The sequence below is a fragment of the Aptenodytes forsteri genome, unplaced genomic scaffold, assembly GCF_000699145.1.
Source record: "Aptenodytes forsteri isolate BGI_AS27 unplaced genomic scaffold, ASM69914v1 Scaffold70, whole genome shotgun sequence".
In the NCBI taxonomy this organism is placed as follows: domain Eukaryota; kingdom Metazoa; phylum Chordata; class Aves; order Sphenisciformes; family Spheniscidae; genus Aptenodytes; species Aptenodytes forsteri.
The window spans coordinates 1,343,678-1,361,113 of NW_008795690.1; the positions used below are offsets into that span (position 1 = coordinate 1,343,678).

A 17,436-nucleotide genomic window follows, 5' to 3' on the forward strand; every position below is an offset into this window, starting at 1 on the left:
TCCCGAGAAGAGTAGCCGTAGACTGTGAGATGCTGTGGGAGATGAGAGGATGAGCTTGACACCCGTTAAGAGGGTAGTTAGAGCTAATTTACTGCTGTTTGTTTATTGTTATGAGTAGAGTTCTTACAGATTCTTGGCTGCTTACATTGTGTGTTCCTTTGTGCCTGGCAAGTGTATCTTGCTTGTCATGTAACTTTGCAAAAAAGCCACTCCACTACTTGTGTGCCCTGACGCCTTCCAGATATGCCAAAAATGTGGTCACAGCTGCTAGTGCCTTTGAAAGGAGGAAGACTGGGGGTGCATGCTTTTCACATCAGCAGCTCTTCCCTTTGTGGGCCCATGGACAACGTTGAGCTAACAACATGCAGTGAACAACATCATACTTTGCTCTCGCTCTGTCTCAGTGGGTGTCTGTCCTGCCAGCAATGCTTCCTTCCTCCATCCGGTGAATTGTGAATTCTTTGCCAGAAGGGTTGAAGAACAGATAATCACCCCACAGAATAGTCTGTGAAAACCCTACAGCCTTGAGACCCAAGTCCTGTGAAGAAAGCTGGAAAAATCATATCTGAAATCCTTTAGGTTAAAGAAAGAAACTGGGCACGTTTCTGGCTTCATGGGTGTGATTTAACCTCTTGGAATTAGCCTCTATCAGTTAAGTGAAAGAAGAGGAAGTTCCAAAAAATCAAAAGCAACATTTATTTATAACAGTTCACAAAACAAGAAAACAAATAGAGATTTTCTGTCCTCATTTGTGAGATGTCAAGCCCATCTCACATGTTTTTTGATGGATGCTCTGCTCCCTACAAGCTATTTCCAATTGAAGAAAGTGGAAAAAGGCTGCAAGAACGACAACTGACCATTCTCTTCTGAAAGAAGAGGGGAATAAGCATATAACATATTCTGACACTTAGGATATATTCTGTATAGGTAATTTCTTACAGATTTCAATATATTTGCCAATTTCCCCCTCATTCCCCCTTCTCACAGCAGCATTATTCAGTTTTGATATCCACTGAGTAGACACCATGGTCTTTTTGAGCCTGAAAGATTGTGGTGTTTTTCTGCTTCCTTCATTAAATAGTGATTTTTAGTCCCACAAACATTCCAAATTTCCCTTGATTCTCTCCTTTCACTGTGATCATGACAACAGATTACATAATAGTGAGTTAGAAGGTGATTATTAAACTCTGCATCCTGAGAAACTAATTTTGTTTGACTTTACTTCAGGTTTTAAAAGCAAACTATACCCTCCACAAGTCTTATAAATCTGTGTGTTCTCTCCTTTCATTCATCATTTGTTTTGTGAGCTGTGTCCAAAACTCCATTTTGCGTTCTTTCAATTTCTTTGCTGCCTTTTGCATTAGGTCTATTTCCAGGTATCTTTCATCCATATCATACTGAGGCCAGTGGACCAAGCCTTCTCCGTTGGGATTTCTGGAAATAATATAATGAAAAGTTAGCTTTCCATTTGCCTATCAATTGTGCTCTGACTGCTCAGGCTGAGAGCATTTCAGAAAAATAGCGAGAGATCAGATTATGTGATTCTAGTACCTGAATAGTTGGATGTTTTTTATCAAAACGCTCATCAGTGGAATAGCAAACATTTAATAATTGCCATTACTTTTGCATCTAAAACTCCATTACAGATGGAGTAATAGCTCTTGGGATTTTTTTTTTCTTTTTTTGGTCTGCAGGTTCATTTAAAAGGTTTTTCTTGCAATCATTAAGAATAGAAATAATTTGCTTCAATATTTATCTTAAATTCTGCCAAATTTGTAGGAACCACCATGTAAGTATTGCTATTATGTTTCAGGCAGCACAGATGAAACTTGAGCTGTAATTAGCAGTATGATTCTCACCCATTTCTAGCAAAGTTAGTCCAGTATCTCATAACAGTTCTGCTAAGTTTATTTTCTTCTTCTGTAGCATACCCTGCAAAGTGAGAGATGAAATGGCAACATTAAAAACTAAATAATCAAAAAAGTATGAGCTATATCAATTCCAATAGACTGTAATGAGTTCTACTTGTTACTCTGAGCTATGGGAGTTTCACCTCAGCAGAACTCTGGGAGAGAACTACAGATGAATGATTTCATGAAAAGTAACTACTACTAAAGACAGAAAATGCTTATGTTGATTTCAATGTTTCTAAGAGAGAAAGTCTATTCTAAAAGCCCTCCAATAAGTAAAATTAATAATAATGATGTTTGAAAAGGAATACTTTAGTAAGCATGGATACATCACCGGCTAAGAATGGCTTTCCAAAGACAAAGGCAATCTCATCTGCATGATCTGCTTTTACAAACTCTGGTACAACACCTGTTGCTGAACTTGGTCGATGTTGAAATTCATAAAAGTAGACTGGGTTGCCAGCATCTAGTAGAAAATATACAGAAGAGTGTTAGTCTGAGAGCTGAAAATACCTGCCACCAAAGATGATAAACTTTCATTACAAGCTATTTTGATAAAATGAAAACACTATCAGTCCTTTGGATAACGAAGTGCAATGCATACTGTCCATAAACACACCCCAGGATGGAATTCTACATTTCTTCTAATAGATGCTGAATTAGAGACTCACCTCTATGGTATCTAGCAACTTCAATGGCTGAAAGAACAAACACACAGTCTCCTATTGCATCAAGAAGGCCATCTCGCACCTGAGCACGGTTTTCTGCATTCCCGATGTATTCATTGTATACTCGATCAACATCTCCAGAAGTAAGACCCTGAAATAAACAACAAAAATACTTCTTATAATGATGATGAATATTATAAAGAGTAACAGCACTAACTGAGTGTGCCATCTGCATGTCCCTGGCTAAACCCCAAACATTACCTTCTTTCAGAGAAAATCCTCAACTATGCCAGAGTGTGGCTCAGAGCTCAGAATGGGGAGTTACACAGCTACCAGATATAGATGTTCTCAGGGAAAAGAGATTTGCAAGCTCTAAAGATCACACATCTTTAGATAAACATCAGTCAGTGATGCTGATAAATAGATATGGTAGCCTGTTCTCCCTTCTGTGGAAATAACCCTCATAAGAGAAAAAAAATCCTGTTGGTTTTCGTAAAATTCATTTATTGTTGTAGACGGCCATAATTTACTCCCTTTCAGAACAAGCCTGGGCTCTGCCTTTCCAAGTTCATGATGGATGTCTGTGACACTGAATGATCCATTGCAAGTACTGGCCATGTTTATAAAGTCCTTAATTCTTACCCGTTAATCTGCATTTTTCTACATTTAGTAGTTTCAGGAGAGCACAAAGGAACCAGAAGGCTGAGAGGTTTGTAAATTACAGGGAAGCGAAAACTCAAGATACCTAAACATAGGTCTCAGTGCCATTTTAAACATCTCAGGTTATCCTTTCTAGCTTCCAGCTACTGCTTCAGAACGGTGTGTTCTGTAGGTCTTGTGTCATACCTGCTGGTACCATGCATGTCTTGGATAACCTAGGGTATCTAAAATGTCACAAGAGATCTATGTTTAGGTACCTGAATCGCTCCTGGATTTCCACAGAACTCCTTTTAAAAAAGAGGGTCATTTAGGATAGAAATTTAAAGTGTATTTTCAATCACTAGTGGCAACAGGAATACACCATGTCTGCTGCCCATTACTGCCCCATGGTAGGAAGCTGTCAAACAGAACAAAGTTTGCCTATAAAATATACCCCTCCAGGAGTACAAATATAGAACCACACCAGTGAAGAAGGAGCACTGGGTTACTCTGAAAATGGTCTCTTACCTTAAGTGATAATGCTAAGCATCTCTGTAAAACTTGACGTGCAACATCTTCATCCAGACCATCTGTGTAAGCAGGAAATTTCATTGTCTGCATGATACAGAGAATCATATTTATCAGAAAATCTTATATTAACAAAATGATATATAACTAACAACATTATAAGTCTCTTACCATAGGAAGTAACCATCCAAATTCACAGTTATTTACTCCTATTATATATGGGACTGCATTGATCATTTTTTCAGATAGTAATTGCCTGGGACTCTTCGGAAAAAATACACCATCTGTATATGCACTGATGAACAGGGAAGACTGGAGGGGGGGGAAAAAAAAAGAAAGCTTCATTAATACACAAATTTTGCTTCTAGAAAAAAAATTCAGATTTTTACTATAGTTCCAAAGCAAAACAAATTAAGTGCCAAGTGAAAGTATAAGAAATAATAGTATTCAAGCCATCTTTAAATTTTCTCTGACAGATTTTCTGCACTAGGCAGAAGATTCTGCGAAGATTAGCATTATATTTTTAATGTTTGTGAAACATAGGTGATGGTGTCCAATTTACATCTCTTCTTAGTTAGTTCAATCCTATTATGGATGTATGGAGCAGTAGTGGAAAAACTAACTTCTGTGTTGAAACTGCAAAAGAACGTGGAAGCCTGTGATAAGAAATTTTAAGTAGGACATAATATATTATATTAATTAATTTTCCAGTTCTCCAGGAGAAACTGTGACATTTCATACATTCTTTTCCTTCGCCTGGTAGAGCATGACAGCAAAACACAAGTAGCTCAAAGTCTATGCAGAATGAAAGGGAAGTAACCTGTTCACATTTTTCTGGTGAGGTATAGCACAGCTGCAGTGTTGTGAAATCCTGAAAAGGTCAAGAAAGTCAGATGTTACGTTCACTTCAAGTTCTCCTAATATTACAACACACAAATAGCATACTCTGTTATGATAAAATTTGAAATGTCATTTAAATGCAAGAAGTATAATTCCACCTACCATTTTTAGTGTTATCTGTACTATCTCTTCTTCTGTTTTTTCTCTTAAGCATTCAACTATTGCAGCTGAACTGGATTTTTCACAGCCAGAGGCAGCAACAATTCTCTGCAATCAATAAAAACAAACATCCACTTTTTCATCTACTTCCCATAGAAGGCTCTATGTGCCACCGAGCCTGAGAGTCCAGCAGGGGGGAGTCTAAGCTTCTGCAGAAGGATCACTGAAGCCAGACGTGTTCCAGCTGCGGATGTAGAGAACAGGAAGCCCTCATAAGCCTTCACACTGTGGGCTAAGCAGAAGGGCAAAACATACTCCTCTAAAATATTTTGATACAGAAGTAGACCAAGATAGTCATTCTGGTAAATAACATGCTGGGCTGAGAAGGCAGGATGACATAAAGGAGTTAGAGTGATGCACAGTCAGAATACAACCATGTAGATGGTAACAAAGAGCACATTACACCATTCTTGATGATGTCTTTTTGGGTGGAGTAACAGCTGTCATTAGAGCTCATTATAATGTTGCCTCTTCTATATCCGAGATTATCAAATCTAGGTTCCTGGAAGTTGTTTCTTGTAGTTGAAAAAAAAAAAGGGTTGAAGTCAGCTCTTCTTTTCAAATATAAACAAATTGAATAAAGTCTTGTTTATTTGCACACAACAGGCATCAAACAGGAGGGGAAGAGAAGAGTATACAGAATCTGGTGCCATTTTCCAGCCAAAAATTATAGCTCAAATTTTCGTGACGACAGTACATGTTATAGTATTCCTTTACGTTTCACACTTCTTCCCTGCCTTCTCTCTTTGCTTCCTTAGTCTTTTGCTTTCACTCAGACATAGGTGGATATTTGGGTCTTTGAAAAGCAAAGCAAACACGTATTATTTGTGCACAGAAATACTGTCTTTAATGACTGTGGTTGTAGTTTCACAAGAAAAAAACCCTGTTTCTACATTTTGGAATAAACAGTTTAAGATATGCAAAACTATCTGGAAAAATAATTAAATTACCACAAAACACCCACTTGTGCTTCCTCCTCAGGCTGGTCAGTGAACAAAATCCTGACTGCAGTACCACTCTCTGAAATGGCCTTATGGAACAAGCCCTTTGCCAGGGGAGATAAGACCTGTAAAAAAGCAAGAACGAGCATTAAAAGCATGACAAGCATTATGTTCTGACCACTGACTTAGAATTTCAATATCGGGAATTGCCATTTAAAACATTTTGAAAACAAATGTCATAAGACTGTTATTCTGTAGCCTCTGATCATAGTTCAGCTATGCAAAAGGCTTTGGCAGCACTATCAGGGATAAGGAGTTCATGCCTGCCTTTTCACCTCCCATAGCACCTTGCTTCCAAGACTTCATGGAACTACACTGCAAGCCAGATATGGATCGAATATAACTGTGTCCAAGATAGTCTGGCTGTGCTGCAGAAGGGAAATAAAGAACTATTGGCCAGACGGCAGAAGCTTAGGAAACAGGAATTTTTATCACGTGTATCACTGAACACTGGTTTCACTGTGTGATCTGTACCAAATTGTGAGAGACTGGAGAAGAAGAACCTCTTAGCCAATGTGCTCAGTGTTGATGTAAAAAGTTTACATCATCTCTGGGTCACAAAATGCACATCTAGTTCAGCTATCATGACTATTCGCCTCGGTTACTTTGCACAAGTGACTGTCAAAGCAAACAGGAAATAGGCAATACATCCTCTTAAAGGACTTTTCTCATAAGGATAAATTTTTGGGTTTTTGGCACTGCAAAAAACACCCCAGAATTTAATTTAGTAGATAAGGCATAACATTTTGGGTCTGAACTACAAGATTTGGGTATGAAAAGAACACTTTCATCAATCAGAAGCTGTATTGATATCACATGGTGTTACAGACCAAGGTGATGTGTCATTTACTATAAAACCATCCCTTTTCTCTCACTGACTTCATGCAGGTACCAAAAATGAACGTGGACTGTATTTTTTTTTCCCAAAGTAATTAAAATTCAATATTACTGTGAACTTACAAGAGCAGAAACACTGATTCCTCCTGCAGATTCTCCAGCGATAGTGACGGATCCTGGATCTCCTCCAAAATGTATGATATTTTCCTGAACCCACTGAAGAGCTGCTACTTGATCCAAATACCCCCAGTTACCTCGGGCATGCTTATCACCAGTGCTGCAGAGAAAGAATAGATTTGTTTAAATGCTCAATGCAAGAAAAAAGGCAAAGAAATACAATCTGTGGCATAAGAAATCAGCTGCCATTTCCTACACAGAGCTTCTCTACGTAACTGAAAAACAAATGGCTCAGAGTTGAGATTAGAGGAGCAATTAAACAAGAACGGACTTGGAAGCTGACTTGGAACTTGTAAATTGTTCCCAACTGTTGCATATGTAATTAAGAAACATATAGTTTCTTTGCATAAGCAAGTATTCTGCACATCTCTTCACAAAGGCTTTGCACACATAATTTTGGAAATCACTTAGCAAAAACTGAGATAAAATATCTTACCTAAAATATCCAACAATACCTAATCTGTACTGAATTGTTACAACCACTACATTGTCAAAGGCCACTAATGCTGAACCATCATATGATGAAGCTGCTCCAAAAACTAATCCACCTCCATGGATCCATACAAGGACCTGGAAAGACAAAACCAGAAACAACCCAGCACAGATAAGAGCTCCCAGTAATTAAAAACTAAATATAAACCAAAATATACTATTTTGTGCTGTTCACTCCTAACTCGTTCAGATTACATTTCACAAATGGTAGAAGTCTTTTGAATATGAGATCTGCAGCCTTACAAAATGGCATTGATTTTATTAAAAACTTACATTATACCAGTGCCCCGTGACTTTTCACAGATTTTTTAGAGGAAATCAAACATTACCTAGTTAAAATGTCAATAAAATTTTATTTGTAAAATAGGATTCTGTGTATCTTTTAAACCTCAGCAAATATTTACTGGGGCAAAGCATGTAACTTGATCATAATCACAAAACCGCAGCTGTAAGTCTGCATATAGTACAGGTTGTAGGTTTGCTGTAAAATTATTTTGCTGGAGGTTTTATAATGATTTTACTTACAGGCAGCTTCTCCTGTTTTTCTGTAGAAACGGGTGTATACACATTTAGGTATAAGCAATCTTCAGACACTTGGAGAAGAACTTTTTCTTTTCTATTAGTAATAATGTCCGAAAAAACCTGTCCTTGTACTTTATCCTGTAGACACCTGAATAAATGAAAAAATAACAAGCAACAGAAAAAACTAAAACCTCAAAGCTATGAAGTGTAGCTTTTTTGTACTTCCACAATAAAGTGCATTCCAGAAACCAGTCTCTAGTACATTCCTAGATTGTTGGCAACAGAAAACATAAATTTTTTTTCACTTTTAATGTATTTTCTTCCTTTGACCTGGCATTAAAGAGATCCATAAAAAGGAGCCACAGTCTACAGCAGTACAGAGTGACATGCAGGTATAATTTTGCATGTTTCAAAATATTACAGAAATATACCTGCAAATACATGTGGCTATAAATTACTTCAATGAAAATACAGATTAATTCTTTTACATCTTCAACAGCTTTTTATATTGTAATGGTAGTTATTAGGCTTGCTGCACTAAACAAGGGCAGTAGTACAAATGGAGTAAGACATTTACAATATAGACTAGAATTGGTCTGCATTTCTTATGTGTCCTATTAAACATGTGACTCACTCAGCATTTTTTTCTTCTAATATTTTATTCCAACATTTCCTCAGCTTCTTTCTGTTTCTGCTACGCAGCTTACAAGCATTGCTAAGTAATGGCCAAATGCTCCCAAAACAGAACATTATTGGCAAAGTGCTGGTCCATATTAGTTCATCACTGATGCCCGTTAAATAAGAGTTTTTAATAAAAGCAGCAGCTTATAAAGATGTCTTTAGAAATGCATTCATTGTAACAGTTGCAGGTGGTAACAAGATGGCACCAAGGGATTTATCTTTGTGGCTTTTGATTGCCCTGTACATCAGAGTCCTGGAATTGCATATAATATAAAATTACTAAAAAGATCAATGGGTTTGCCATTGTCTTACATTGGTGGGTATGAAGTGGCATCTCTGACACCTTTCCATGGCTCAGGTGGTTGGGGTTCAGAAAACCTCAGTGGTCCAACTGGAGGTTTAGCAAAAGGAAGTCCCAAAAAGACATTTACGCTCCTCTCAGCTGCATCTACTTTGAATTGGTGCCCTTGGACTCTCCCATATTTGGTCACCACTTCTGGTTGCTCTACTTTTTGTCCTGGGGGATGTAAGAACAAAATCACATAATTGGTCTATTTGTAAGTAATTACCAATTTCCGAGAGCTTTAGCTACTTAAATATACACCTTTTGTTTGCTTAAACAATTCATTTTCACACATAAGGCTTCAATAAACTCTAATCAGTATAGCTGACATTATTTCAGCCTTCATTCTGATTGGTTTGTACGTATAATCTCCCTCAGGTGTATCATATGTATTGTCTTACTATCCATACACATTAGTAATTGCATATAGATCTTAATCCTTTTTGATCCAGGTTGTTTGTTAAAAGTCCAATAAATTGCTCTCATTAAGAAAAGGCATTTCCTTTTTAAGAAAAGATCTGTGAACACACAAAATATATTCCGGACCCTTGATAGTATGTACAACCAAAAGAAAAATCTTCTAACATACCTGAAAATAGCCTGGCATATACAAATACTGTTAACATTTAGGTAAGAATCATTTTAAGATCGGTGTGAAAGTTCTCAATACCAAATTACAAATGTGGTACAGTGGTCTCCTCTGCCTCAGCAGACAAGATTTTGGGACAGGAATTTGATTTCTCTATTTGCAAAAACGGCAAATAAGACAAATGACTGAAAACAGATCACAAAAATAAATTAAGAACTATTCAGACTTAATTTCTATGCAGCAAGGTTGGGTGCCCAGATCCTCCAATAAAGCTGGGATTCCCCTAGGTGAGCAAGCTGCACACGTGCTCTATTTCCTTACAGAAGGCAGTAGGTAAAAACCCTTCTGAAGCTTACCAGTAGCTACAAGCACTGTGGCCCCGACGGTGAGAATCAAGGACAGCAGCGATGTGTCCTTTCCAGTTGCCATTTTGAAAGCTAGTCACATATTTACCTCCTCAGTGTGTTGCCTTATATACTCTGTTAAGTATAACTGTTACGCAAGGCCACTGATTAGGAAAAGCAGTGCTCAAGCTGTGAGCCAACCCAGCCACGGGCAGCCAGAGCAACTGCCCTGCCTGTAAGCCACTCTGAGGGGAGCGCATGGCAGCTCAGCTGTACATGGGAACGGAGAGACCTCCTGCCTTGCAGAGTGGCCCCACAAGTTTCATACTGGCTCCCTAGTGCTCCTTATAAATCTTATTCACAAAACCTCAGGCATCAACTATGTGCTTTAAAATGCTTTGAAAACAGTCTTCCATTGCACCAGGAGATTCGTCCTGCTGCTGTAACACTACCATCTTTCAGCCAAGTTAGGATTTCCTCACACTACACCGTGAAGAGACCAGGAAGGGAACTACACTTTTACTTTATTAAATCTGTTTACTTCATTTTGGTATTAATGTCTCAGTGTATGGAACACACAATATAGCCACAAACAGCAAAATCCAAAACAATACTCCTGAAAAATGTGCTTTTGCTCAAGTAAAAATTGAGGGATTTTTATTCTCACAAAAGGATATTTTTTGACAAAAACAGTACTAGAAAAATCTTAGCTTTTCCTGCAGGGTGGATACTCCACCTGTCATTCAGTCCTGCATATTCAGAGATGTTTGTTTGGTATCTAACACAATACATGAGTTTTGCAACACTCAGAGACGATTTCTCAGCATTTGTAGTGTGGGAACAATATTAAAGGATTTGGGTGGTAACTATACATTTAATGCCTCTGAAAAATCAGGAGGGTTTATGGACTTCCACGTGAACTCACATCTATCATGGGAGCATGATATGAAAAAGAGGGAAGAGACAGCTATACAGAAATAAAAGAGATTTTGTGCCCATGTTAACTAAGAGGTTGTGTTAGTTTTATGTAAGCTTTGGGCTCTGCCTTTTTTTTTTTTTTTTTTTTTGGCAGGGCTCAGTAGCTCTTGCCCCAGGAAGGCTGTTTTGCAAGTTTACATCACGAAAGTTCTCAGTTGTCAGAGACAGCATTTCTATAGATTAATTTACTGCTTGCACCTTTGTTTTCAGCTAAGTCAACTGTAAAGACCCACAGTCATTAAATTAGTTCAGCACATATCTGATGCACCTAGTAGTCCTGTGTACCATGGCTGTGCTTGTGTACTTTACTACAAGTCTTCCTAAGTATATCTGCACAGGTGTGATTTACAGCCCTTGTAGGTAAATCCCGGTCAACTTTAAACTGGACGGCTTAGAGAGCAAACTGTTGGCAGGTAGCTTCAGATGTACACATTCAATGCATGCTGACTGTCTTCAGCATTTGCTCTGTTAATCAGGAGACTCCTGCCCGCTGTACTGAGCTCTGTGCTGCAGCAGCTACACTGTTAACAATGCCAATGCTATGCTAGCGTGCATATCAGCTGTTTCTGAGTGTATGGTTAGTGCACAGTATACATTGGCAAATGGGATAACTGTAAATTTGAGCTTCTAAGGAAATAATGTGGTCAATAACTTAATTGCAGAATTTTTATAGCTGTATAGATGTTCTCTGGGAGACTTTTTTCTTGTTTCTCAAGAGTGAAGTTCATGACACTAAAGGTCAATAAAACTGGTCTGGGATTAGTCTGCACTGTTATGAATGTACAGTCTATACTGTATTGATAGATGTACGCACTGTCAAATGCAATGAATGGAAACAGGTGCCTGGGGTACAAGTGATGGAGTTTAGCATAAGCTATCTTCTACCTTTATCTGTGTGATAAAGGTTTCCTAGAAGCCGAGGGCAGAAGTACTGTGTAGTAGTAAGCTCTGCACTCCTGTTTGCCTGCTTGAATACTGTTGCAAATTCTCTCACTGTCTCCACTTACATTGAACTGCTTTGGTTCCTGGCATGGGAAAACTTTCCATGCGCGGTGGAACTACAAGAATCCTTGCTTGTGACTCGGTGTCCATCCTGATAGGCATGCATGCCTCAACTCACTTGTGACCCACAAACTACAGGAGTCGTCCCTTGCTACAAAGCCAAATGCTGTGTACTCTGCTTGCTGCTCTTTCCTTTTGCTGTAACAAACTTTATTTATCTCCATAAACAATTTGTTTTCTATTTCCTGCTCTTTACTGATTTTACTAAACTCTGTCCTTTCCCATTTGCTTTCCCTTTATTTTTCCCCTTCATTTACTATTTTCCAAGCCTTACTCTTCAACCTTTGTTCTACTCACTACTTCTCTCTCAAGTACCCATTCTGCAAAATGTCTCAGCCCATATTCCATCCACAGTCCCAGAGAAGCAGCCATTCTGAAAATATTACCAGTGCAAACCGGTTTCTGCAAACTCTGCCAATCTTACTTACAATAAGATAATAAATAAACAAATGGGATTTTAGATCCCTACAGCCTTGCCTGTAGATACTTTGTATGGATCTACAAGCATGACCTATAAGCTCTGCAAATGTGGAAACTCTTACTCTAGTGACATAGACTAAACTTGTAGAATCTGGAGACATTGCTACATACCTGGCAAGTGGAATTCTTGAATCCTGCCTGGCATTTAATTTTAAGAGAGAATGTTTTGCAGCTTACCCTCAATCAGTGGATAACGCATAAGTCAGGGATCAATCAAAAAAAATCCTTCCATATGATATTTGCCTCTTTATACTGTAATGCACTGCTACCTTTCTTGATTTCAATAGCTGAAAAATGGAGACAAATATCACATTTATAGGCCCATAATTGCATAAGAGCTCCCAATTACATTTTGCCTCAAGTATGTATGGTAGAAATGTTTAGAAGTCTGCATTTAAAACAGGGTCAGTTTGGTTTTTTACTCAGCCCCTGGTGAGTATTCAATGAAGCTGGCTTAGAGCCAGAGTCTATGAAGCTAGCGCTTGGACAGCTTTAACACTGTCTCTTTAGCATGCGGTAATCTCACATCAGGATGTCTCTCGGATGGGACAGAGTATCAGAGCACTCACCCCTAAGTAGATAGGAGTAAAATCTTTTGACATTTTCCACTGTGATTTATTTTTAGCACTGTGCCTGTGTATAAGAAGTCAGTTCCACTGCACTTCTCTGCATACACTTACAACATAAGCATATATTCTGTGCATATACATACAATGCTGCCTGTTTATCTCCTTTTAAAGGGAGTAGTACAGGACCTCAGGGGAATTGTATGTGCAATGAAAATCTATCAAGACAATTTTGAAATTATATTCCCCTTACAAAACATGTTAGCTAAAACAAAGGAGAAGGGACAGATGCTTAGCAGGAATTCCCACTTACCAAAACAGCAGTTGTGCTAACAGTCTAACCCTACCTCCCGAGTTCTGACTGGCAACAGAATTTGGGCAGAAAGAGGTAGGAAATCCCACCCAATTTCTTCCAATAAAGACATTCAGAAAGAAGGGATGACCAGTTAGTTGCTGTAGGACATTATTAGCTATGAACAATCTTAAATTCTTCCAGAGATACAGAGGGGAGATGAAAAAAGGGGGGAACAGCTGCCCAGTGCCCCATAGGATCTATGGAGCTGCATAATGCTGCCGTGAGGTAGCAGTAAGGTCAGGAATGTGGCTGGGATAGCTGGAGCAGCCTAGGAGCCAGATAGGGGAAACAAACAAGACTTAGCAGAGAAAGGAGTTCTTGACAACACTGAAATGAGATGTTCAAGACTTGTTCTTGGCAGTCCAAGCGCACATCAGCCGGTAAGGGCACGGGAATAATTCTGGTAAGCGAATCCCTCTCCAGCACTAGTAATGAAGGCCTGTGACCCAGTGCAAACAGAGAATCTGGAACTGACTAATGACACAGAGAACAGCCTGGAACACAATGTAAAGCACCATGGAAAAGACAGAAAGTGTGAAACTATGTTACCAACATTAATCCTTCTAAGGGAGTTATTGCTAAATTTAAAAGAAAAAAAAGTGTGGCTAGTGGAGACTGTTTCTCCCTTTTCTAACATTTGACAGAAGTCTTAATTCCAGCACCACTGTTACCAATTACGTATCACAACAGTCAGAAATATACTATCTCTGTTGTAAAACTGACTTACAAAGCAGAAGATTTTTAGTTCGATTTTTTTTCCCCAAAGAGGACATTTCTGTATCTAAAACAGACCAAAACTTCTCTACCATCACTGATACACTTGACATCAAAAGACAGTTTTACTTTATTGATTTCACTTTATTAAAACAATGTTGCTGCTACATTCTGTCTTCAGTCATGGGGAAGCGACAGAAAAACCTGAGCAGTGGGGAAATCCAGTACCTGTATTTAATAAGTGAGGCTTCTGTTGTAGACACGAATCCAGGAAGAAGTAAAGAATCACAAAGGGGAAATAGATCAGTTGGAATTATTACAGTGAATAATTGCAAGTATGACAATTGTGAAGAAAAGGTGAAATGAAGGGAAACATAATTTTATCCTCAAAATTATTTTAAGTAATTTCTTTTACTAACCTAATAGTTTGCCTATTATATGCATGTTTAGACTGTAAATTTTAACTCTGAATTAACCTTCTTGTTTTCCGTTCTTTTGTTATTTGTCTTTTCAAACATCACCTTCCTCCAGAAGTCTACCTTCTTTTTTTTTCAACTTTCTGGCTTTCTTTTAGGTTTATCTGTAAGTATTCTTCATTTAGGTTATAAGATGGCCAGTCAACCAAACCTTCCCCATTAGGATTTCTGTAAACAACAAGAAAGAAAGAGTGAATGCCCTTTTCAGTCGCAAGGGAATTAAATCACAGCAGTTAAGACTGAATCAATAAAACAGCTAATTCACTTTGGAGTCAGTACAAACCAGTAATATGTGTAATGAGTCTCATGATTCTTACCCATTTCGAGCAAAGTCAGCCCAGTACTTCATTAGAGTTCTACTAAGGTTCTTTTCTTCCTCTGTAACTTCACCCGAGAGACAAAATACAAAATAATTATTACATGTGGCAGAAATCAAAACATTGCTACTACAGAAGCAGCATTTCAGTCTGTGAATATGTTGTAATAACTTACTGATTACAACAGAGGCACCATACCTGCAATATGTTAGTAATACAGCAATCATCAAGAGAAGATTTCAGCACTCTTTATGAATGAGATTAGCATAATTATCCTTATTCTACAATTTGGGGAATTAGGGTACAAGGAAATAAGGTGATGTCGTGGTTTAACCTCAGTTGGCAACTGAGCACCACGCAGCCGCTCGCTCACTCCCTGAGCAGGGCTCCATCATGCGTAATGGTTACTTGGGAAGACAAACGCCATCACTCCAAATGTCCCCCTCTTCCTTCTTCTTCCCCCAGCTTTATATACTGAGCATGACGTCCCATGGTATGGAATGTCCCTTTGGCCAGTTGGGGTCAGCTGTCCTGGCTGTGCCCCCTCCCAGCTCCTTGTGCACCTCCAGCCTTCTCAGTCGGTAGAGCATGGGAAGCTGAAAAGTCCTTGACTAGTGTAAGCACTGCTTAGCAACAACTAAAACATCGGTGTGTTATCAACATTATTCTTCATCCTAAACCAAAACACAGCACTGTACCAGCTACTAGGAAGGAAATTAACTCTATCCCTGCCGAAACCAGGACAGGTGATTTGCCTGTAGCTTTTCAGGAAACCAGAAGCAGAACCAAAAAAAGAACCCATGTCTCCTGAGTCCCATTACAACAGGAATGGGACACGTGTTTCAGTTTCATAGATCTCATTCTAGCTTTGTGGGACTGAAATTCTCCCTATTATTCAGAGCATGACTAGGCAAAGATTTCTTCATTCTGATACAAGACGATATCATTCCATGCCTCAACACTTCAAGAATATTCATTTAAATATAGTTACACATATGCCCCCTGTATCAGGTAGGTGAAAATACTTTTTGTTACCGTGTGTTATTAATTATAAATGCATCTCAATACATCAAGAAAAATATTCGCTATTTTAATGCTCTCAGTAAATCCAGGCAAATAGAAAAAGAACTGTATAGTGTTTTCTAGTGTAGGATAACATAACTAAAAAAAAAAAAAAAAACCCAAGAAAAACCAAAAGGCTCTAGTAACAGATTAACGAATGCTTTTACAACACAGCTGAATTGCTCCGAAGTTCAATGGAGTAAAAGGAAATACTTTCATTTACGTAGGCTTTGAAACAGACTATGAACTACTGTGCAAATGACAAAAATAAAAGCATAAAAAATGGTGAATTCACTTAAAATAAGTAGAATTTCTGCATTTCTTTGTCAAAATAAGAACTGCTCCTAATTTGTTTCATGGGAAAGAAAATCCTCCATCCTGAGTATTATTGTTTTAGGCATATGCAATTAAAGCAACTTGCTGGATTCATAATATTCCTGAGGATGTGGCATCTTGTACCTAACTGTTCAATGATTGGCACATTCATTTGGACTGTAGCAACACGGGATTCTGCCTGAAGGAACCAGAACTTCCAGAATCCTATGGGAGTGCCCAAACTGACAAGGCAAAGGCAATTTTGGCAGTATACCCTTAATGCTTCCTCAATGGACCGGTTCCATTTTGAATAAAATGCTTAAATATTGAGTCATGGGAGAAAATAGTCTTTAACCTAACCATTAGATCTTCACACAGAAAATGAAACACTGGAGTTCCAAGCCTTGCTCTAATCAACACAACTGGAATACTATCTGCAAAAGAGACTGAGTCCCCCATTCTCTGGAGCCTGACAGCCCATGGGATTTCCTGGAATGGAGGAGACATTAGCTTAAATTCCTCAGGAAAAGAAGAGAGCCTAGATTTCCTGCTTCCCAAGTACTCCACTAATCCCCCGCAAGTTTAATTGACCTTTCCTTCAATTTATTTTTCAGCCAAAGCTATTTGGCAAATTCATGAACAGTGCTGGTATAATGACAGTGATGTTTTCTAGCAAATGCCCTATTTGCTAAATTGTTGACAACATGAGTAACTTACTGTGCTTCACAAACAGCAATCTGTACGTGACAAAGAATGGAGAAGACAGTAAATTAGTGTTAAACAAATTCTAACACGTTGCGGGACAACCAGGGGATCAGGCCCAGCCAGCACGGGTCCATGAAAGGCAGGTCCTGCTTGACCAACCTGATCTCCTTCTATGACCAGGTGACCCGCCTAGTGGATGAGGGAAAGGCTGTGGATGTGGTCTACCTGGACTGCAGTAAGGCCTTTGACACCGTTTCCCACAGCATTCTCCTAGAGAAGCTGGCGGCTCATGGCTTAGACAGGTGGACTCTGTGCTGGGTCAAAAACTGGCTGGATGGCCGGGCCCAGAGAGTTGTGGTGAATGGAGTTCAATCCAGTTGGTGGCCAGTCATGAGCGGTGTTCCCCAGGGTTCAGTTTTGGGGCCGGTCTTGTTCAAGATCTTTATCAATGATCTGGATGAGGGGATCGAGTGCACCCTCAGTAAGTTTGCAGACGACACCAAGTTGGGCGGGAGTGTTGATCTGCTCGAGGGTAGGAAGGCTCTGCAGAGGGACCTGGACAGGCTGGATCGATGGGCCGAGGCCAACTGTATGAGATTCAACAAGGCCAAGTGCC

At 38.9% G+C, this 17,436-nt stretch overlaps 1 protein-coding gene across 2 annotated transcripts; it reads right to left on the reverse strand.

The window, feature by feature from the left end:
- Nucleotides 1-676: 676 nt before the first annotated feature.
- Nucleotides 677-9,909, reverse strand: LOC103901884 (fatty acyl-CoA hydrolase precursor, medium chain). 2 transcript variants are annotated; one of them, XM_009282845.1, is made up of 14 exons: nucleotides 9,803-9,909; nucleotides 8,827-9,031; nucleotides 7,837-7,981; nucleotides 7,256-7,389; nucleotides 6,766-6,919; nucleotides 5,769-5,870; nucleotides 4,748-4,852; nucleotides 4,566-4,616; nucleotides 3,917-4,057; nucleotides 3,746-3,832; nucleotides 2,582-2,729; nucleotides 2,245-2,376; nucleotides 1,860-1,932; nucleotides 677-1,434 (listed from the first exon to the last, which is right to left on the reverse strand). In XM_009282845.1, exons 1-14 carry the CDS (start codon nucleotides 9,873-9,875, stop codon nucleotides 1,260-1,262), a joined length of 1,725 nt encoding a protein of 574 aa, XP_009281120.1. In that variant the 5' UTR covers nucleotides 9,876-9,909; the 3' UTR covers nucleotides 677-1,259. The 2 variants fall into 2 exon arrangements, with proteins under 2 accessions (XP_009281120.1, XP_009281121.1); XM_009282846.1 differs by lacking the exon at nucleotides 4,566-4,616.
- Nucleotides 9,910-17,436: the final 7,527 nt, after the last annotated feature.